Source organism: Notamacropus eugenii, chromosome 3 (assembly GCF_028372415.1).
Source record: "Notamacropus eugenii isolate mMacEug1 chromosome 3, mMacEug1.pri_v2, whole genome shotgun sequence".
Lineage (NCBI taxonomy): Eukaryota > Metazoa > Chordata > Mammalia > Diprotodontia > Macropodidae > Notamacropus > Notamacropus eugenii.
Genome location: NC_092874.1, coordinates 175521220 through 175544269, shown reverse-complemented (window position 1 = coordinate 175544269; position 23050 = coordinate 175521220). Strand labels below are relative to the sequence as shown.

Below are 23050 nucleotides of genomic sequence, written 5' to 3'. Positions count from 1 at the left end.
TCCTCCTGCTTTAGCTGAATAAAAATGAATCAAATATACTGGTACTTTTTAATACTCAACATAAATCACAAACAAAAGTATAGCAGGAAAAAAGAGGGAAAGCCCCATGGAAGGATATATGTGCGTGCATGTGTAGGAGAGAGAGACAGACAGACAGAGGTGAGAGAGGATAAACAGAAGAAAAGTAAGAAATAGCTTGGCAGAACTGGAATTGACATTGTGGGGCACAGCTGGAAGGCTTCAACTTGGTGCTCACTTCTCTCTGACACGAGGGAAATGCATTCGTAATAACCTCGTTAACAAAAATGACAATACGTCTAGTTCTAATTCCAGTCCTACTATAAAAATTACAAACTCTTTAAGCATGTGGTGTGGATTAGGTCACATTACAGTACTGTCTTTCGTTCCCCGGTCGCTGTCAGTTTCACACTCCTCTCACGTCCTGTGGTTTGCATGAGGAGGGGTGTAATTAAATGACTCTCTCTCTCTCTCTCTCTCTCTCTCTCTCTCTCTCTCTCTCTCTCTCTCTCTCTCTCTCTCTCTCTCTCTCTCTCTATCTCTCCCATTTTTCAACCCGGAAGAACTCTGATCTCTACAGTGAGGAGGAGGAGGAGGAGGAGGAGGAGGAGGAGGAGGAGGAGGAGGAGGAGGAGGAGGAGGAGGAGGAGGAGGAGGAGGAGAAAGAGGAGGAGAGTAGGTTGCTAGGAAGGATGCAGATCACCGAGGTTTTACTTTTCACTGGGAGCCCTGGTGAGATGCCGTGAGCTGCAGTGTCAATAGAGGAGGTGGTGGCGGCGGCGGCAACGGCAGCAGCAGCAGAGAAATCTGTCATTTCTACCTTCAAGTCTCCAGTAAATCAAGAAAAAAAAAATAAAAAGCAGCTGGCCAGTCTGAGCAAGCTGTCCAGGTCAGTGAATAACGCAATCTCCCTCTCTCTACTATCGCGTTCTCTTTCCCTTCTCCACGTGGAGAGTATTAGAAGGGGATTCTGGATTCAAAGGGGCAGCTGTCGCTGATGGAAACTCTACCCCACTCCTAATTCTTATTGTTCTTTTCAAACACTCTGGATCTCCGACTTTCTACAGTGACTCTCTCTCTCTCTCTCTCTCTCTCTCTCTCCTCTCTCTCTCTCTCTCTCTCGGTGGAAAGAAGACAGGGTTAAACTCCTGAGCTAGATCCAGGGATGCATTGTTGCTTTGGGACTGGAATTTTTCCTCTACGTATGTACCTTCCGAGTAGAAGGAATTAGCTGGGGAGAATGGGGAAGACGGGTGTGGGGGGAGAAGAGAAAGGAAATCGTAAGTATGCAGTATTGCAGCTTTCTTATTCTAAGTCTAGAGCTGAAAGAGCTTCTAAAATTTTGCTTGTTGTAAAACCATGGAACAACTGTCAGCACATGTATTTTTCTGTGCGTGTTTTTGCTTTGGTGCTCTATGTTACTCGTGTATGGGGTAAGTTTAGGTACATTTTCTTGGTATATGAGTCAAGAAATAGAAAATGTTTGACCCACAGATGTGTCAGCATCTGTATTCTAATATATCTGGTAAAAGGGCATTAAGAAGGCTTTGAGGCACAAGTTGCCAAATACAAACCGAAGGTTAAACAACCACAAATAAGCAAAAACCAGCTTTTGGGAGAATGTGTAGAAAGGTTAGAGCATTGAGGAAAGAAGGGCTCAAAGGTTCTAGTTTCTTTCTCCTGAGATGGAAGGTGGCTTGAGCTGATCCGGAGGAACGTGAAGTGACACCAGGGCAATTTTTCTAGAGGAGTGTAGGTGATTTTAAGAAATTTAATCTAATTCCAGTTTATATGAGGATGGCATTATTTTCTACATACTCTCACACAAAACTCCTACCCCCAAAACTGATTACCTTTGAGAACTGGATGACAGCTCAAAAGACAAAACTCTGCCAGTAAAATACATGACTAGTTTCCCCTCAACTTGGCACAGAAATAGGATCCCTCCTAATCCACCCCTTTCCAACACACACACACACACACACACACACACACACACACACACACACACACACCACCTCCAGGGAGCCTGGTTTGTTGGCTCCAGGTTATAAACATTTAACGGGACAATTACCTATCCCCACCCTCTAGCTCTGTCAACTTACTGATGGACAGCAGCTGGTCAGCTTGAGGGTAGGAGTTTGGGCCACTTTATAGATGAAGCACTTTGGGGGATGGGGAGTGAAGAGGGGCATAACCAAAAAGGGGTGTGACCTAGCACTCTGCTCCCTGGGTTCAATTTCAAGGTGTATTCATTGGCACCTTATATTATGTATGTATCTCTGCTGGACTAGGGAGGGAATGAATGGTTGAGGACTCATATTGGGTGTGGTTCTTAGTATCAGAAGTTGTGAATAGGATTGTGGACGTGAGTATGTCTATGAAGGATAGGGCCGGTTAGTGTTACTCATGCCGAATCAGGCATGAGCAAAGACAAATGGAGGTGAATTGAATGAGGACTTAGGCATTGCGTTTTCTTCGTTAACGTCTGTGTATAGAACTGGATCTTGTTGAGATTTAAACTTCAAAACTAAAGGGCAGTGAGAGAGGTCTCATATTCATTGAAGGAGTCTGGAAAGCCTGTGACAGAAGCACATCCTTCCTAGCTCTCCCTTCCATACACAAGCCTTTTCCTCTTTTTCTAATCTTAGCACAGCCAGTTATTAACTCTGACAACCAGGATGGATCTGTATTAAGGCCATCCAAGCTATGTATCCTCCTGAAGTATGGGATATTGAGGATATAGGGAACAGTTAGGGGAAGCAAAGAAGTAGGGGAGATTATGTGAGAACTATTAAACTCCTCAGGTGCTCTTTAATGGAAAATCTCAAGAGAAAATAATACAAAACAAGAATCCAGCCCAGGTCAGGACATTGACCTCTGAGATGTAGAGACCCATAGGCCAGTTGGTTAGATATAAGTGGGAAGGGTAGAGCCAATACTCAGGTGACTGCAAAATGGCACAGACCTAAACTCTGCTCCAGAGTATTCTTTCCCCCGGTCAAATTCGCATACATACCGATTAGTCCAATATTGTTCTAGAAATGCTTATTTCACGAAGTACGCATTGTCGAAATGGTTTTCTTTAACAAAATAGTTTGAATAGTCTCAAGGTCAACCATTGTGCTGAGAGCAAGCAAAGGCGACTTAAAACGAAGGTAATTTCAGTTCTCCTTTTTCTTCCCTGCGGATGATTTCTGTCTTGACCACATAGTGTGGTTTGCTCTCTCCGTCTGGTCTCCTGCCAGGAGCTTCTGTGATGGAGACTATGGATTAGAGGTGGTCTGAGTTTGGTGGGATTTTTGGAGAGCTATGCGAAAAGAAGAAAATTGGGCTTCGTTTGGTTGGTGGGCTGAAGTCCTGGCTGGCGTTCCCGAGAAGAGCCGAAGGTTTTTAAAAACAAATTGCTGGGGTGGGGGATATCCATTATTCTGAGGTGGTAGCGGAAGGCTCACAGATTAGCCACTGTCTCAGAACCTTCAGCCCCTGGCTGTGAGAGCTGCCCACACAGCCGAATGGTGTCAGGCAGCAATGGGGGGCGGGGGGGAGGGGGGGGAAGAAGAAGAGGCACTTGGTGGTCGTATGCTCTTAGCTTGGTCACCCGTGTCATTTAGACAGATGGGTTTATATTTGGCTACACGTGCATATACACACAAACCCACGCAGAGGATTCCAGGAAGGGAATATCTATGCATGCTGAAAGTTAAACTTAAAAAAAAAAATCCAAACTGAAATCTTTGTGTTTGAAAGCTATTTGACTTTTCACCGTCCTGATAAGAACATTTTTCTCCTTAATTACCCCAAAGAAATAAGGCCTCACCTTTTTCGTCCCCCCCTCCCCACTTAACCCCAACCCACCAGTGATCCCAGAGATGTGCTGTCATATGGCCGCTTAATTCGGCTAGCCTTTCCCTAGAGCAGGACTGGAGATGGGGGTGGAATGGAGGAGAAACAAGACAGGTTGTTGTGTTAGGGAGCAGGGTAGAAGAGTTCTCTGACTTCACAGTCAGGAGACCGCTGGGTTTGTAAAATTTTTTGGGGGGGTGGAGGTGGGATATAGGGAGAAAGGCAGGGGTCACAAAAGAGTTGAGCTTTCGAGTCCTTGTCTTTCCCTGATTATCTCCAAATACCCAGGCTTGGTAGTGCGGAGAGGAAGGGAGCGTTGGAGAATGAGTGAAGCAGTGATATAGCTGTTATTTTTTGAGTGTAATTAATAATAAAGCACTCAGATGAGTCCCTTCTCTGTCAATCGATTGTTCTGGAGGTCCCTTTTGGTACTGAAGCTCCCACTAGAAAGAGGACGAAGAAGAAAGAGGATGAAGAAGCTGGGGAGATACACCTTCCCGGACTTTCCCTTTCTCTACACCAATCTGGTAATTCCAAGCGTTGCTGCAGCAGTTAACCAAAGGAGAATGACCCCCTACCCACAGACCTAGGGCTTGCTCTGGGCGAAATCCAACTCTGCCACTCCCTACAGTCTCTCTTTCTCACCTCCTCCTACTTCTCCCTGGCTACCTCCACTAAGGCACAAGGTTAGGGGGTTAATTTTTTTCTAGATAGTTATGCGGGAATGTTCGGCTGTCTCCTGCTAACCTTCACAAGGGGAAATTCTCTTTCCGTCCAGCCCCAATTCCCTGTTCTGATTCGTTTCTTTTCTCCCCCTTCCAATGTGCATCATTAAACCTAAAACAGAACACCCTCCCTTTCTGCTTCACCCCGACTTCATATTTATCTCCTTAACACGATGGGCTTTCTTGGTCGAGGAGGGAAGGCTCTCCAGCCTTCTCCCTAGAATGATATCCCTAGGAGCTAGCTGGGGTGAGGGGAGGGAGGAGGTAGGTGCTGGTGGGTGGTGAGGAAAGTAATCACGAGGCGCATCTTCTCTTTGAGTCTCCCCGCCTCTTGCCGCCCCTCCTTACACTGGTGGGTTTCCTTCCGAGTTTCAAACAGCAATAGATGAATAAGCAAAAAAAAAAAAAAAAAAAAAGCAAATAAAACCACATACCACCCCAAACCAATAGCTAATTTCAGTGCAAGGAAGGGTACGAGTGGGGAAGCAGAAACCAATGTACTTGATAAATTCTTTCTCCTCTTAGCCTCAGTTCTTGAAGATTCCACTTGCCTCACGTGCGCGCACGCACACACACACACACACACGCAGACACACGAGATCATCTTCCATTTTCCAGAGAATTTTTAGTCATCTCCGCGACACCCTCGGGTAAAACTAACAAAGCCGACCACCTCTATTTCAAATATCCAAACCAGCGTTACCCACCCGTACGCAGAGAGCGTGTCCCCTTGATTTAACTTCGCCAGTCAGGGGCTTGCTGGTTAACCAGGAAAGGGAAAGGGGGAAAAGACGCCTCAAAAATTTGGACTCCCTCCCTTGTCCCCTTCGAGTTTGACTGGGCGGTCGCTCTTCCTCCAGGCGCGTATTGGTTTGGTGGGCTCGCGCCCGACGCTGCAGAATCCCCGGCCGCCCGTGCCCTGGGCCGTGTCCCCTGTATAACCCTCCCGCTCGACAGCCTGGAGGCTGTTTATACAGCTTTACCTGTACTATTCTCGTACCCTGTAAAAAATCCCAGCCGGGCAACCGTAACCTAATCTGCTCGTTGAGGATGGGGGTAGGGAGTTAAGGCTTGGAACGGAGAGTAGGGGTGTGTGCCAGAAAGGGGTTTCTCTTCTCAACCCCTCGAGACCGAACGAAATTCAGACCAGGTGCGGGTGACCATCCTAGTAACATGGAGCTCTCCGGGACAGCAGTATCCATCTCCTCCCCCTCCAACTGGAGTAATTGTAAATCACTTCTGCTACAAGGTCTCAAGCCCGTTTCCAAGCAGGACAGAATGGTTCCCTGAACTACAGTATCCCATCGCATTCCCTACTGGGACCGATTTTCCCCTTCTCCCAAAGTTTGTCTTTCCAGTTTTCCTTTCCCCCCCTTCCTCCAAATCCCCCAAAGTTGTTCTACTCCCTTACCTCCTGGACTCCCAATGAAAAAAGATGAGGGAAAGAGGTCTGAAATCAGTGGAAAAGGCCTTCGGCTAACCCAGGAATTGTTGAGAGTCTAAGGAAGTAAAAAAAAAAAAAGTACGTTTTTCTAACGCCCCTATCCCTCTTTCCATTTATTTACTGCGGTTTGCTCAACTAACTCCCCTACAACCCTGGTAGAAGCAGAGGCCACAGCCGGCCTTAAAATCGAATTAAACGCTCTTCTCTGGCTATTGTCTCTAGCTAATTGCTCCAACAATGGCCTCTATTAAAACCCTAGATGCTCAATTAGAAGCCGAAGAGGCTAGACTCAGGCCCGCATAAGGAGCAGAAGAAGGGGCCAAAGGAGTAGAAGGGAGAGAATAAGAACCGAACGTGGCCAAATCGGGTCAGGCCAGGGCGCTAGACACTGGCTAATTCTGTTTCTTTCCAAGACAAACAACCACAGCGGACAGTTCACACCATTTTTATTGATGGGCAATAGCAAATGATGATTGATTTAAACCCAGAAAGGGACTTCCCCTATTTTCTCGGCTTCTCTCCTCAGACTCATTTTTGCCTCCTCCTTTAGCCCCCTCCCCCGATTTCTAGTTATTGATTTTCCTCCATTCAAGCTCTCTTTGGGGATTGCTTCCAACCTTGTTTTATTTTCCTTTTAAAAGAATGCCCGCCAGGCGCTGATGGTGAGGGTACGAGTGGAGAGATAGGAGTGACACAAAAACCAATTTGCTTGGTTTAGTTTCTTTCCCTCACTTGCATTTTTGTTGTTTTGAAAAAAATCGAACTATTTGTCGTGCTTTCTTCCCTTCCAGAGTTCTTGGGTAAACACCTTTCAGTGATCGCCCTACGCAGTCTGAGGCCACTATAACTCCCCTTTTTCTGATGAGTAACTTTTTGATTTTCAGCTGGGAGACTAGTTTTCCGATTCCCCTCACCCGGCCCTTCCCTTAACCCTTTCCCCCTGTGTTCTGCACCTAGTCGAAGTTTGATCAATCTATTCGGACTATTCGGACCATTCGGACCATGCAACTCCGGCAGTGTTTATCTCCTCTTTCCCGGTCCAGCTTCCTGAATAGAGATGTTTTTCTCCCCCTCCTCCTCCTCCTCAGGTCGGGTTTCTTTGCAAAGCCCCCACATCCCTCCCGCCCTTTCTCCGTCCCCTGATTTTGGGTCCGGAGTTGGGGAGGGAGAGTAGTGGCGGGGGGGGGGGGGGGGGGGGCGGCGGCATTTCTCTTCACTCCACCCAGAAAAGTAAGTTGGTCTTCGTTACAATTATTCAACTCCTTTCCCCGTAAGGACAGGCTCGGCCCTTTCAAATATACTTTAAGAGGTGTACACCCAATTTCTCCTGGTTGTCAGATGTCCAGATCCTCACACTGTACTTCTAGCAAAGACAACGTGAAGCTCCCTCCCTCTGGAACACTGCGTTTCCGATGTGTGCTTAGGCAAAGCGTCCAATGAATCTCGCTCCCACTGCAAAGCCCCCTTACCCTAGCTGAGAGGCCTGGTTCCCAACAGCCGAGGCAAAGCGGCAGCAGCAGTAGCATCCTCCTTCCCCGGTGCTGAGAGACATGCAGGCTGCTGCTGGGGAAGACAGGCGAGACTAGCCTGAGACAGCCTGGGTGGCAGGGAGGAGGGGGGCGGGTAGGAGGTGGGGGCGCCTGGCCTGAGTGAGAGGGGGCAGAGCACACAACGCAGCGAAGTATCAACCTTTTGAGGTGGGTGGGGGCGCGCGTATATCTGCAAGTTCTAGAAATTGAACCTGGTAGAAAAAAAATTATAAAAAAAGCTGAGACCACCCTTCGTCCTCTGGATTCCTCCTCCCTCCTTCTCCTCTGTCTTTCACTCCCTCCCTTAAGGAAGCCAGGGCCTGCTGCAGCAGCTGAAGCGTGCCGGGCCGGCGCCTGGCGTGGCCCAGACCCCCCCAAGCCAGCTCCCAGCCTCAGGCCACGCTCTGCAATCCTCTTTGGCCCCTGCTCATTACCTCCCTTCCCCCCTCCCCTTTTCCAACCCCCACCTCCTCGACCCGTCCCAGACCTCGGCCTTCCTTCTCTTTATCCACCCAGCTTCTCCACTTCCCACCCTGCCCCTTGCTCCTGGCTCTGGGGCTGGGCCTGTGACGTCAAACCCAGTGTGGCGTCGGCTAGACTGGCCGGCGCGGGCCATCAAAAGAGCAACGTCCTTTTCCCCAATTACCCACTGTCAGTCCGGGAACGGGGGGCGGACAGGCTGGGAATTCTATGTAAAATACCCCCTACAGGCTGGCTCCATTACGGAGAGCATCTACCTCCCACCTCCCCCACTACTCCAGTCGCCCCAACCAATTTGTAGCCCATCTACCTGGATGTAAAGCGGGAGACTTAGGGCCACATGTCGTGGGTTGGGTATCCTATCTGAATACGACCAGATACCCAGCATACCATTAAAGCACACCGAATGGACTGAAACATGCATTTTCTCCCTTTTCCCCTTGTCAAGGTTGGGGGTGGGGGGACGCGGAGAAACTTCCGGATACTCTGGTTTGTCTTGTTAGCCAGGTTCTCCCTCACCGTCACCTGAATGAAAATTTCTGTTATGTCCCATATTACGATTAAACATTTTTAAAATCCGTGAGTCAGTGCTTTTCTTCCCATAAGCAATCTCCTGGACTCTCTTTGAGATGCGAATTCTCTCTAAAGGGGACAGAATTTTTATGCCTGGCTTTTGGGTTTTGTTTTGTTTTTTTGAGTGGTTTTATGCTAGAATGAGACACTAGTATCCCCCGCATTCTCCACCCCACCTCCAGTGAATTTATGTCCAGGAACTGTTTTTTGAAACTTTTTTTCTCCCCTCTACATTTCTAATTTTAAATACTAACGGAATGGATGTGGAGCTATATTCCTCCTCTTGTTTATGGAATAATTTCCTGTGTATGTTAGACATATACTAAATAATTAAACGCTTTGGAGAACGCACTGAGTAGAAGATACTGGCAACTTGACTGGCCCTAGAGAGAAAGATAGTCAGAGTGGCAGGAAAATCGATGTTCTTTCACTGGGCCAATGTTATAAAACAGAGGGGGCAACTGGACTCAGGAGAAACCTGGTGGATTTTTACGTTTGCTAATTTAATTTAAAAGACATTCTTCTGTGTTCGGTTTAAATAGAATCCCAGTTTTAAACAGGAATTTGATTGCAGAATCATAGATTTAAGGCAAAGAAACACCAAATCTCTGTGTCTGTCCGACCCGCTCTTCAACTTCCCTCCCCAGAAAACTACCGGAGGGTTTAAAACATAATATAGAACCTCTCAAAACTGAATATTGGTGTTTCCCTGTCCCAGGTAGACCTGTCTGTAGTCTAGCAGAAAGCAGTTCTTTCTGAATTTACTTTCACCCTCATCTATTTCCATTTATATGCAGTGTGGCATCATTTCCCCCCTCCCCCTTAATTCTCAAACATAATTTTTTTGTGTATTGTGTATTTAGAGTTTATATTTTTCACCAACATCTTTGTCGGAGGTAAGAAGACTAGGAAACTATTTTTCTTTTACTTTTTTTTTATACTACTTCCCCCTTCTTCTCCCGCCCCCCCTCCCGCTTTTAAATTTAAGCATCATTTTATTCAATTTGAGCTCTGGGCTGGTGTTTTAGCACCGCTAGGGGATGCAGTGGCTCAATGGACTGAGTAGAGGCAAAGGTGGTTCGAACTCTCCCTTCCAGCCAATCACTGGAATCTATCGCTAGTCCCCTCAGCCTGCACATTCTCTATTGGCCCGGGCGACTCTCTCCCTTACACCCCGCCCCTGCCCTCTGCTCTTCTCCTCGCCCCACCCCCCAGCTCCTAATCCAGTCCCACCCGAGTCTCTCTCGCTCGAGCTCTTAGACCAGTAGGTAAAGCCTTCAAAGTTTGCTGCGCTGTGTTGCTGACCGGTCTTCACTTCACTGACAGCCTTACAGCTGGAGGATTAAGTTGCGGAGTATTATTTGTTTGGGGGAGGTCTCTCTCTTCTCTCTTCCTAGTTTTGGTTAGATATGCAAGCATGAGGAGCAGGTTAGGGACAGACAAACAGCCCTATGAAAAGTGGGAAAAGTTCTGTAACTAGTGTAAGGAACCACATTCCCTCTGCTGTTTTGCGCGCGCGCGCCCACACACACACAAACACACACGCACAATCCTGTTGAATAAATGAGATGTTTCTCCTACTGCACCGTTTTCATCCAGGCATACTGTTAAGCAAGGCAAACTAAAACATTTATTATCAATACTAGATTCGGCGAGTACATCTGTAACAGCTGAACCGGGGCTAATTTCAGGGGTTTCTTACTGAAAATGAAAAGATATCTTTTATAACACGGAAATTAAGAAAATAGAAGTAGAAACGTAAATTTCTTAATTTGATAATATCTGGATATTTTAGGACATTGCAAACAGACTTTGATATTTTTCGTTTTCTCAACAGTTTTACGTGCACATACGTTCACAGAAGCGAATCACTCCAAATTTCTTGTGTATCTCGCCCTTTCCCGAATAAGTTAGCTTTATGAATGGGATAGGTAGGTTTCACCGGTACTAATAAAACTAACAACCCTATTTTGAATTTGCAGGATCCGATGCCACTCATTTAAAGGACCAGAGCACTAATTCTTTTACTCGACTCTCGCCCCTAAAACGTTAACGTAGTTTAAAAACTCTTTCCCGAGTACTTTCAGTTTGTGGACTCTATTCAGGCTATACTTTCCGGTCACCGGAGGGGGGAGGGGGAATTTTGGAGAAGGGTAGTGCGGGGGTGGTGGGGGGAGGGGATGGTGGCAAAGTAAAGGAGTAGGTTTGGGTTGCAGTTTCCTTGTATTCGGTATCCTGTCCCCTCCTTATCCAATGACAGGCTCCTCCCCTCCAGCGCTGATGACACTAGAACCTCCTTAAGTTGCGTCGCGCCACAGCTGTCTGAGAACACTGAGCTGCCTGGCGCCGTCCAGATACTTTCAGAAAGAATGCATTCCCTGTAAAAAAAAAAAAAAAGAAAGAAAGAAAGAAAGGGGAGAGAGAGGGAGAGAGAGAGAGAGAGAGAGAGAGAGAGAGAGAGAGAGAGAGAGAGAGAGAGAGAGAGAGAGAGAGAGAGAATCTGATCAAGCAGTTTCTGCTTCTCTCTCGGGTCACACACTTTCTGCTCCCCACTACCGAGGTTGGTACTGTATCTGCATTTCTTTTTTCTTTTTTTTTTAATCTCTATTTTTCTACATGTTGAAGGATCTCATTTCTCGTCTCCTTTTCTCCTTTCTCCGTTCGTCCTCTGTTGAAGGTTTCTGGATTTTTACAGGCTCGAAAATTTACAGTGCTGGGTTAGAGTTGCACAGACCAAGGGCTCTTGGGATACAGCCTGAGGTAGATTTTAGTCCCTTTGAGCCTTTAAAAAAAAAAAAAAAAGTTTTTTTTTTTTTTCTGAAGCAAGAATCTACAGCACTTGGCGGAGGGGGGCAGGGGGGTGTGTGTGCGTTAAAAGGAAAGAAAAACCATTGTTGGTATAGCTTGCAGCTAATGTCTTGGATGTTGTGCGTGTGTATCTGTGCCGAGTTCTGTAGGCTATAGAAGCCTCTGTTGTATGTATATGCTCGTGTGTATGCATGCTTGTGTTCTGTCTGTATGGGAGGTGGTGCCAGTTCATAAAACTCAGGTGCTAAAGTACTTAAGTGCTCATCCAGTTTACCCCCCTCTTTCCATTACAGGTGACCCGAGAAGAGACTCATCTTGGAAGAGCTGAGGAAAATCCGTGGGGAATCTCATTTCTAAAAATTTAAATCATCATCATAAAAAAACCTTCCTCCCTTTCCCCCCCATTTATTTGGAATTTATTATTTCTCCCTTTCTCCCTCCTTTGAAACACTTCTAAAAGATAAAAACCAATTTCCTTCTTCATCTTTCCCATTCTCCCTATTCCAAACTATTTCCTCGCTGAAACACAAGACAAAAAACCCCACCATCAACCACAGTAACTGGAAAAAAAAAAGATCCAGCCCCGAAGCAAAAACCGAACACCTCCAGAATTCTGAGCTGTCTTTCCGGGGAAGACCGCGCGCAAGAGCGTGATCGAGGAGATGGAGGTGACTACGGACCAATCCCGCTGGGTCAGTCACCATCACCCGGCAGTTCTGAATGGCCAGCATCCAGACACTCACCACCCGGGGCTCAGCCACTCTTACATGGACCCCTCACAGTACCCTCTGCCAGAGGAAGTGGATGTACTTTTTAACATCGATGGACAAGGCAACCACGTCCCACCTTACTACGGAAACTCTGTTAGGGCGGTACAGAGATATCCTCCGACCCATCATGGTGAGTAGATTTGATTTCCTTCTTATCTCTTTTCTTTACTTGGGCCCAAATTTCTAGACACCCCTGCCTATTCTGCCTACCTCTTCTAAGACTCAATGAAGAGACAATTTCACATGAAGGAGACATGGGGATATTGGAGGAGTTGGGGAGTATAAGTAAACTTGATTTCTTTTCCTCATTCTGGTTTGGGGTTTCTGTTTTGAACAGAAATAACAAAGACCATCAATTTTTTTTAACTGTTCATCTGAGTGATGTGAATTAACAGATAAAAAGGGCTAATGATTTGCCCTCTGATCCAAAGGCTTAGGCTTTGCAATGAGTGGTCCTCTGATCCAAAGGTGCAGGCTCTGCAAGGAACCCACACTCCGAGGCTAGCCAGCCCTCTCCCTGGCCAGAATTGCCTTTCTTCAGGTTGTGTTCCAGGTTTGGGAGCTTGGAGGCTCAGAGTAGAGAAGGGAGCAGGGATTTAGGGGGACCACCTAGTGTGCTTTAGCTAAGATATGACACCCCCAACTGTGAATGCCTCTGTGGAGAGTATCCCAGACAGCTTGTATTTCAAGCATGTGGGTGAGAATTGAAAGAGAGGGAACTACCTAAGAAAACTTTTTCTGGCGCTTTTATATTTTGGAAACTCTTTCTGCATTGGGGCGACTGGTTCATCCAAGTCTCTCTGCATTTGTAACTTCAGGCAAACTTTCAGCAATCTAAGATTGATTTATATGTATGACTCCTCTGGCCTTTGCCTAAAAGACAGTATGTTCAAATCCCTAGTTTCTTGCTTCCTTGGTGTTAGGAAAAAGTAATTCAGACCTGTAGACTGGAAAACAAGCAAGACATTTTATAGAAAGACTGGGTATTAATTTTAAGGATTCAAGCCTTTTAGATTCCCGGCTCCACAGAATTTTCCTGTCCAGCTTTGCTGAATTCCAGGGGATCGCTTTCACTCTCAATCTTTCTCTGAAGATATACCTTACTAGTTTTCTCTTTAAGGCCCACTATTATTATTTCCTGAAATCCTTTTAAAGATTAAGGACTTAATTTCCATTTTTTTAATTAAGGGGAAGATTCAAGTTACTATATTATTTTTTCTTCTTTTAAGAAGTTTGGGAAAGGGATGAAATTAAAAAAACAAACAAACAAAAAACCAACCCCCCAACCTGGACATACTTTCCAAACAAAAACTCTAAGATTTTAAAACATAAAATGATTCCTGTAAAAGAAAGAGAAGCAAAAAAGTGAGGCAGGACAAAACGTGGGGTTCCTATTCCAAGAATGACTTTCCCCCCTAGATTCCCTCTATGCGTTGTTGACAGAATTCCTGAGTACCAGACTTCAGGGGTCTGCTGTTACTAGATTTTAAAACAATTGTTTCTGCCGATGGGGCGCTCTTTGCCCTTACTCAGTGCATATCAGCAGTTAAGTGGAAATACAATCGATGCAGACTTAATGTTATTTACTATACTACTTCCTGGATAATAGTGAATCTTGACCCTTTATGTTCAAAGAACTCCCTTTCCACATCCCCTCCCCTTCCTCTCTCAGATTTTAGTTTCAGTATTGTTTTTAATAGTTAATAGAATAGTAAACATTAATGTGAATGTTGGATTAAAGGATTAATAGGTGTGTGGATCTGTAGGTACAATTCTAATGTGCACTTTTAGTGTGAGTTCAGCTATATCTAGCTCAGGTTTATGTGTATTAAAAGTGAGATATGTGTCTTTCCACAAAGTCATCTTAGGTGATAAATAGGTAATATATATTCCTAGTTACAATTCAATCTTTGTTTTGAGAACCCATCTGGGACTCATTTTATTTTCATCCATGATCTGTCTTGGAAAGGGGGAGCAAAGCAGAGAGAGGCTCCTGTCCCCAGCTTATAGCCTTGGACATTTTCTCTGACAGAGCATTTGAAAGCTTTTGGCAAAAGCCATCCAAGTCCTTTTGGAAGTAACCAGGCTGCCATCAGCAAGTGTTTCATTCAGTTAGCCCGGAAATAACCCTCAAATTTCCCCTATCCATTTTCCAAAACCAATTTTTTCCTTTCCTGTTTCTGCAGTTCTCAGCCAGGGGCTTCTATATGGGGCAGAGGGGTGTGAGGGTGGTGTTAAATATGCTGGAAATACTTCCATTTTAAAATGAAAGAAAGGATGGAAAGGAAGGAAGGAAAAAAGGAAGGACAGAAGGAAAGAAGGAAGGAAGGAAAGAGAAGAGAGGGAAAGAGTTGAAGGGAAACTCAGATCACAATATGACTTGGTTGGTTTCCAGCATTCACCCCCTCATCAACCATGGGGATCAGAGTGGTAGAGGAGGGGTATTGAGGAATCTGGGGCTGGTGGAGAAGTCTATTGAGGAGAAACAAACCAGATTTTAGGGAAAAGATAGGGATGTGATTTAGAAAGTATGCTGGGAGAGGTTAAGTAAGGTATAGGATCCTGCCTACCCAGCAAACTATAGGCCCAAATATTGACTAATCAAGATTGGGGAGCAAAGGGAAGGATTTCTTTCACTTTCTCTAAAAAAAAGACTCTTGGGGTTAGGATCCATTCCTCAGGTTCCATACAAAGAGTGGGAAGAAATCCCACCTTGCTTTGACACTTGTTAGCCTAGATTGTGCCGCTCTTTGTAGAGAGGTGGAGGAAGCTTCTGGGAACCCCTGTATTGCAGCAGTGTGATTTCAAATCCCCTTCTTTTTTTGCCCCTTTCTTTCTTCATCTGTCCCCCCCACCCCCAACCCCTTCACTGCAGGGAGTCAAGTTTGCCGTCCTCCTCTTCTTCACGGATCCCTGCCCTGGCTGGATGGTGGCAAGGCCTTGGGGAGTCACCACAGTGCTTCGCCCTGGAACCTCAGTCCCTTTTCCAAGACCTCCATTCACCACGGTTCCCCGGGACCCCTCTCGGTCTACCCGCCGGCCTCATCCTCTTCACTATCGGGCGGTCACTCTAGCCCGCACCTCTTCACCTTCCCACCTACCCCTCCTAAGGATGTTTCCCCGGATCCGTCCCTTTCCACATCAGGCTCAGCCGGTTCAGCTCGGCAGGATGAGAAGGAGTGCATTAAATACCAGGTGTCCCTTCCCGACACCATGAAGCTGGAGTCATCTCACTCCCGAGGCAGTATGGCTACACTTGGGGGAGCCTCGTCATCTGCCCACCATCCCATCACCACCTACCCTCCCTACGTCCCCGAATATAGCTCTGGACTCTTCCCTCCTAGTAGCCTGCTGGGGGGATCGCCCACAGGGTTCGGATGTAAGTCGAGGCCAAAAGCAAGATCCAGCACAGGTAGGATCTGTCTTCCCTCTCTGTCCGACTGTCTTCTCTCCTCCACCCTGAGACCTAACCTTCCCGTCTTTTCCCTTAGTTCGGGGAGGTGATTAGAGGGCTCACTACCTTGCATGGGAAAGACAGAAGAAGATTTTTTTTCCTGCCCCCAAGTATTGCTGCTTTGATTCTCCCCGTTCTTCCAAATCAGGGACTAGTTTTGAGACATGTCGGATCTTATCCCTCTGGTCTTCAGAATCTAAGGAAAAGCAGATTCAGTGTAAGGCTCTTGCAATGAACTAGTGAATGGGGAAAAGAGAAAGCCAAAGCAGAAATAATGCTTCTGTCCTTCAAAAACCAGAATTTTTATGTGCTGAAAATGACCTTTAATCACTTTCCAAGACAAAACGAAAGTCCAAGAGAAAAATCCTTAGTGTCTAATATGAAAATTAAACCTCTCCAACGTAAAACACGAATTATCCTGTAACCTCTGGTATTATCTGTTCAGTGTTTGTTTTCCTGCCTCCATCCCAGTTAAAAAAAAAATAAGCTGAGACAATGTCAGGAGAACCTTAACTTTTGGGGGGGGTGCGGTGGAACACTCTAATGAAAATACTCAATAAAATCTTAAAGTAGGAGAAAGAACTTTACCTGGCAGGGCTCCAAGTGAGAGAAAAAAGAGGGGTGATCAGGGTAGCAAGGGGAAGACAGTGCTGAATTTGAAATCAAAAGCCGTATCTTATTATTAATCTCTTACTCTCTTCCTGTGCCTTTTCTCTCCTTGTCCCCTCAACCTAGTAAGGGGGAAATGCTGTGGATTTGACATGTAAGCCATAGAGAACAGAAAAGAATATGGAAAGGTTTTTCAGGTGTGACCCTGTCTCACACATTTTCTCATTCTCTTACACATATCAAGTCTAATCCGGAAATAAAGCATATTTATTTTATTGGTGCAGCCACCTAATTGAACAAAAGCCAAAATTAGAAAAAGTAAAAATAAACAATTGAGCTGGGATTCTTGCCTCAAAGTAATAAAATAAAAGCCTCACCAATTTTTGTCTGCCATCAGAGCAATTGGAGTCAGAGAAAGGAAATCTGGAGAAAAGAGTTTTCAAATTTTCTTTATTTATTGGTGGACTTTGTGAATCGTGTGGATTCTGCTGTTTAAGGCTGGGTTCTTTTTCAGAACAGCCCAAATGTCTTGACTCTGCAACCTGAGTGGGTTGTAAAAAAGAAAAAGTGAAATCCCACTGCTTAGTGTGGGTGAGAAGAGCACCCTCAAACCAGAGTTTCCAAGGCCTCTGGTGGTTTCCCCCCCTACTAGGGGCTTGGGAGCCCAGGAACCATGAGATCAGTTTTCAGGGCTTTTTCCAGGGTGACATTTACTCCGACTGTCTGAGCAGGACTGTCTCTATTTAGTTGATATGTTTTAGCTAATCCAATTATTTTCAGACTGCTGCACGCGACAGTTGCATTGTTTATCCCGCGCCAGGAACTTTAATAGAGTCCGGATGCGGTTAGGCTGACAAAAAAACTCAGACCTGCATGTTCTGTACATGAAAGTAGATGAGAGGGAGAAAAAGGGAGGGAGGCTAGATGGAGGAGACAGACAAAAAAGCAAGAGAAAGGAGGAGAGAGAGACAGAGGGAGAAGGAGAGGGAGAAGGGGAGAGAGAGAGACAGACAGACAGACAGAGAGACAGAGAGAGAGAGAGAGAGAGAGAGAGAGAGAGAGAGAGAGAGAGAGAGAGAGAGAGCATGAACTCAGCCGGTCCTAGAGTGACCTGTTGTGCTTTGAAAAAGGGCCCTTTTTGAGGTCAGGTTGTTGGAGGAATCTTATCTTGGGATACTAGAAATCCTGAGGGAGAGGAGTGGAGTTTGGGGGCTGATTTTTAACACCGACAGTTTCCTGTATTTTGGGGGATAGTATGGAAGTCCCCACTCTGGGTGGGGAAAGAAGGATAGATAATTGTAGATAGTCAATGCTCCAGCCTACCTTGCTGGTGCTTCTAGTTGCAGGAAGGGGTTGGGGAGAGACCCATATTTCCCAAAAGCACTCTTTTCCTTCCTGGTCTCCTCTCCCTTGTTTTATTCCCCACCCCCACCCCATTTTTGTGCAGGCCTCTCTAAGGACTATCTGATTATCTAGAAAAGAAGGCTGTGGTTAACATAAACCAAAACTAGGAACACCTACTTTTTTTTGGTATCCTGGTTCAATTTCAACCTGATTTTTTTTTTACTCCTTACTTTTACTCCCTCCCCTCTTCTCCCATTTCCAGTCACAAAAACCCAAAGTAGGACCCCTAGGCATCTGGGTGTTAGGGGACAATGTTGGAGAGAAAAGTTGTTTCAAAAGATCACTTGGTGAGAAGACCCTCTAAAGCAGGTGGGGAATTTGAGGGGAGGGGATTGACTTAGTTTTAGTGTTGTTAAAAAAATAAAACATCTCCACAAAGACAATGCAGTTACTAAAGGAGGAGAAAAGAAAGAGGGGCTGCAGCATTTTGGAAGAACAGTTGAAGTTGTGGTTAGGGTGGCTATGACTTTTTTTTAAACGCCTGGTTGTTTGTACTCAAATACACCTTTGGGGGAAAAAGACTAAACTATTTTGTGTGGGTCATTTCTATTCTCCCCTCCCTGGGCTAACCAGCCTGCTGTTCCCTCAATCTCCAGCCCCACCCCCACCCCCATTCCCAGCCCTCTCTGATTTTGGTTCCATGGCCTCTGAGTCTTCCAAGCAACCAAACCAGAAATCAACTGGTGTTTAAAACTGGCTGTTGAATGTCAAGAGGCCTCACAGCTCTGTGGTTCTGACACCTAAAGGGAGGTGTTGTTGTAAGCTGTTCACCCAAAGCACAGGAAAAAAAAAAGAAATAGAGAAAGAGGAAAAAAAAAAAGAAAGAGAAGGCCCAAGAGAGTATCATCATCTATTAAAAAAAAATGGTAACTTGCAAGAAGCCACAGACTTGAAATAAGCAACTGCAACCAGAAAAACCCCAACAAACCCCATACCCCTAATGAATTGAGAATGAATTGCCCACTACTGCCAAGACCCAGGCTTAATGTGGTACTGCTTGAACTCAGCACTTCCCCCTGTAAAGGAAACTGTCATCCTTCCTCTCCCCTGAAATAAAGTAAATCAGACAAAAAATGTCAGAGATTCCTTTAAAGTACCCATTCTGCTAGTAAACTCTTGAATATTCAGAGATCACCCACTCCTATTGGGACTGAGATGGGAGAGGGCTCAAACTTGGAGTTGTGAGGAGGTGATAGGTCAGGCATAGCCTTTTGATTTCTATCACAGGACCAGAAATTAAGTGTGCCTTTTCAACAGTCATGTTCTTGACGACCACCTGAGTAAGCTGAGTTGTGGAGAGATAGTCTGCAGACACAGATACTTGTATCATGTCACTTCTGTGGCTAGAGACTTTATGGTACAGAGAGGGACCCAAGAAAAAGCCCAAGGCTGTGTTGTGGGCTCCAAAAGGTCCCTTACCTCCCCAAGGGCTGTTGAGACAGTCACTTTACCCCACCTCTTTCCATCCCTTCTTTTTTCATACACACCCAGTCCCTTTAGATTTAAGACCCAAAATAAAATGCCTATGAATTTAATTTAATGCATGCTTTATAAATCTTAAGATCTAATACCCTAAGGGAACAACCCCCTCCCCATTTATGAGTGTAGAATTTTAGATCTAGAAAAAACTTAGAGATAAAGTCCTTAACAAACTCAACAACCTCCTACGATCCAATCCCTCTTAAATAGGACAAAACAAAAAAGCACAAAGACAAGCAAACAATAAAACAGCAATAAAATCCTTTCAGGCTGATTAAAAATGGACTAGTGGTTTCTAGTTTTCTAGATGTTTATCCCTTCTCCCATCAATTTGGAATTGGAATTGAAAGTGAATGAAATAGAAATATCCACAGGTACATTCTCTCTTTCCCCCAAGTCTGCTGATTCCAAAAAGCAGATGCCAAATCATCCTTTTTCCCCTTTCAGGGCTCCGGTTTTCTTAAATTTCCCTTTGACTCTTTACTTCATATTTTCCTAGTGATTTTTTCCCCCTTGTATTTGTTTTTTCTTTATTGAAGCAAAATCTTTTGATCAGAGGTGGGGAACATGTGGCCTTCTAGATCCTTGGGTTCGGTCTTTTGACTGAGTCCAAGTTTTACAGATCAAATCCTTTTATTAAGGGGATTTGTTCTGTGAAGTTTGGATTTAGTCAAAGGGCTGTATGTAGCCTTGAGGTCAAAGGTTCCCCACCCCTGCTTTTGACCCTCAGAGGTTCTCCCTAGTTCCCTTTCTCTCATATAATTCAAATTTAATCATCTTGACCTTTTGAGGACACTTGGGATCACTGATATTAGTCCTCAATCCTATAAGGGACTGGCTACCAGGGTCAGGTACCCAAAGGGAAAAAGAACCCAAGGCAAGGGTAAGAATAGGGTCAGAGAGATCAACAAGAAGGAGTAAGAAAAACTGGCGGCAAAATCTACCAAAGTCACCAAGAGAGCAAAGTGCTACAGTCACCCTAGTAAAATAATTTAAAATGTCATGTTGCATCTTAGCTGGAAAGAAATCTGGCCATAAACTCTTCTTTCACACATACCTCCATGTTCTTGTGTCCCTCTTGGCCTCTCTGAGTCAACAATGAATATACGACTTTCCACAAACAACAACAAAGAAGCCTTTGCCCGTTCAGCCTAAAATTAACTGGTTACCCCCATCTGTGGTCCTTCCCCTTCAGTAATTTGCTCTAACAGTTCTCCTTTGGTTCTCATCTTCTTCCTTTCTGGATTTCCCTCTCAGCACCCCTTTTCCCCCTTGACTTTTTTCTTTTTCATCAACCCTGTTTTGAAATTTCTCTGTCCCCCCTTAATCAAAGTGTAACCTTTTCCTATCAGACTTTAAATTAAAGTTTAGTTATTTCTGAGTTCAACTAAGTGACCAGTGGAAACCTTAACACTAGTATGTCTAGCCCACTAGTGCTGGGATAGTCTCTTAATTTACTGCCATCTATCCAGTGGGGTTTGCAGTTTAATTGGAATGTGAATCCAAAGGTCTATTTAGCTTCTCTCAATTACTCCTTCAGTTGGTCAATCTATTATCCATTTATCTATGCATCCATTTTTATATTTTCCTATGTAATATGTGCTGTCTAATTAATATGAATAAACATATACACTGATCTGAAAATGAGAAATGAAAATAGGTCACCTTATTTTCTCTTCCTTTTATTTTGAGACATTGCAGCTGAACTTTTAAATTTTCCTTGGATTTAGAATTTTCTCAAAGATATTGTTTAAGTTGAAATCTGCTTTCCTCTTTGTTGAGATTCAGTCTTTCCCATCAGGTTCCCTAATACCTTCAAACCCTCCCACCCCAAAAAAGGCAAAGTTCTATTGCTATTTAGCTGTGTGAGTGAAACAGGAGTTATACAAGGAAGGAACAGATAATCAATATTTTGGGGAAATTCCCTTCCAAAAAGGGGGAAAAAGCTCCTTTCTTTTTTCCAATTTTCTCTTCGCAGCCTACACCCTAGTTTACTCAGCCTTCATGTGTGTTTTCCATAAGTGACTTATGTGTGATCTTGTTTCCAGAAGGCAGGGAGTGTGTAAACTGTGGGGCGACCTCAACCCCTTTGTGGAGGAGAGACGGTACTGGTCACTACCTGTGTAATGCTTGTGGACTCTACCACAAAATGAATGGACAGAACCGACCCCTCATTAAGCCCAAGCGAAGGCTGGTAAGTTCTTGAGAGCACTGATCCACTCACTAACCTTATTATGTTTTTAATTTCCTCCCTTCAGGAAGAGGGAGGTGTTTTTGTTTTGTTTTGTTTCGTTTTGTTTTTTTGCAGGAAATTGGCAGGACATCCTAAAATCATGTCAGATTGCTCAGGAGAGGGGTCTCTCCTCTTTCTCAGTGCCCATATCAGATGTATTAAGAATGTGTCTGCCTTGGGTCTGTGCCTTATTAGGACGATTGCTTTTCACAGGACCATAATGGGTGATTTAAAAATCAACTAGAAGCTCAGTATAACACTTTACCCGATAGGGAAGAATTCATTATAAAGTGAGCCTCTTCCAAAGGGCTTTAGTTACTGAAGGAATAGCATGTAGTTCCAAGACAAGAATCCTAAAGACAGTAAGTACTTAATCATAGCCATAATGTAATATGAATTCAAAATCTATATTTCTACTTGTTGGATTATAAATAATCAACCAGCCATCTAGCCCAAATGATCTTTTCCTTCCTCTTTAGGATTAAGAATTGAGGATTCTTAGCTACGGAAATTCCTCTGGGAGAAGTTTTATTGCTTTTTCCCTAATTTTCATAACCAGAAAAAATAAAGAAATTTAGATCATTAATATTTTGGTTCTTTTTTTGTTCGACATACCATTAACTCATGTTTTTTTTTTTGACTTGCTCCTTAGGAGTACTCCAGAAAAAGTAAATCTATGCCAATATCCTTCCCACCTCTAATTAATAATATCAGTTTTCATCTCTATAACCTTTTCAGGTTTAAAACACACTTTCCTCTAAGGAGACAGAGGATCATATAGGTTAAGTAATTTGTCCGTAATCACCATTTGTAAGGATTGGAAATGGGACACATGACTCAGGCAGTGACTAAGGAAAGTTTATTTGTACTCTTGACTTTGGATCTATCGACAAGATTGAATAGATCAGTGTGGAAAGACAAGTATGCTTAGCAAATGATAAACTTCAGCCACAGAAACGTAGCTAGACAAGGGATCATTTTGGTGTGTGTGTGGTGATGATGACATTCAATGAGTGCTGAAGACTCAGAAAGGGAGGAGGAGGAATTTCCCCTTGCAGATCAATGGAAGAATTAGCATCCACCAAAATCTAAGGGAAAAAAATGGTCTCTGTAGTGTTTTTTTTTTAAAGAAGTAGTTGTTCTTCCCATCAACCAACACCTTTCACATCCTCCCTAGAAGAAGGAAAAACTTTCTAGGGATGGAAGTGCTCATAAGACTTTGATTTTTTGGCAAGTCATAGATCTTCATACTTTTTTTCTCTGTCAGTCCTCCCTTCAACTCTCTCTCTCAACCCCCTACATGCAGGGGTTTTTTTTTCTCCTTTCTCTTATGTGCAAAGCTAACTTCCTAGGAAAAAGCTGCCGGATATCTGAGCACTGGAGATAACTCATAAACAACAGCTCTGTTTCCCCAACCCAAACATTAAGATGTTTGAAAGGATCAGAACTAGGATTTGAAAAAAACAGCTGGAGGTGTTAGTGTAAAATGAGGGTGATCGCACCACAAAAGAATGTTCTGAATCACTCAAAACCTGGTCCTGGTTGAAAAAAAAACCCTCTTGTCCTAAAATGTGTTAATAACCTTCAAGTGCAGAAAGTGAGAAAAAAAGAAGAAAGCAAGATGTGTGTGTATGTGCGTGTGTATAACATATGTGTGTTCACATACACACATGCCAGG

At 44.5% G+C, this 23050-nt stretch overlaps 1 protein-coding gene and 1 long non-coding RNA gene across 9 annotated transcripts in view; one reads left to right on the top strand and one right to left on the bottom strand.

The window, feature by feature from the left end:
- The first annotated feature begins 737 nt into the window (after nucleotides 1-737).
- GATA3 (GATA binding protein 3) overlaps nucleotides 738-23050 on the top strand; it is a 34074-nt gene continuing 11761 nt past the window's right edge. Inside the window, exons 1-4 of one of the 4 annotated variants that reach the window (XM_072653399.1) lie at nucleotides 738-907; nucleotides 11717-12323; nucleotides 15069-15605; nucleotides 21188-21333. In XM_072653399.1, the coding sequence (XP_072509500.1) occupies nucleotides 12086-12323; nucleotides 15069-15605; nucleotides 21188-21333 (921 nt within the window). In that variant the 5' untranslated portion in view covers nucleotides 738-907; nucleotides 11717-12085. Of the gene's footprint in view, nucleotides 908-9866; nucleotides 11176-11200; nucleotides 11376-11716; nucleotides 12324-15068; nucleotides 15606-21187; nucleotides 21334-23050 lie in introns of those variants that run through there. The other 3 variants (XM_072653401.1, XM_072653398.1, XM_072653400.1) reach the window with 3 other exon arrangements.
- LOC140533541 (uncharacterized) lies at nucleotides 2807-8561 on the bottom strand. Of its 5 annotated transcripts, none has more exons than XR_011976965.1 (4): nucleotides 8353-8561; nucleotides 7503-7774; nucleotides 6001-6088; nucleotides 2807-4307 (listed from the first exon to the last, which is right to left on the bottom strand). It is a non-coding gene; the product is annotated as an uncharacterized lncRNA (long non-coding RNA). The 5 variants fall into 5 exon arrangements; XR_011976964.1 differs by lacking the exon at nucleotides 8353-8561 and adding an exon at nucleotides 8050-8277; XR_011976963.1 differs by lacking the exon at nucleotides 8353-8561 and having other exon boundaries at nucleotides 2807-4950; nucleotides 7503-7993.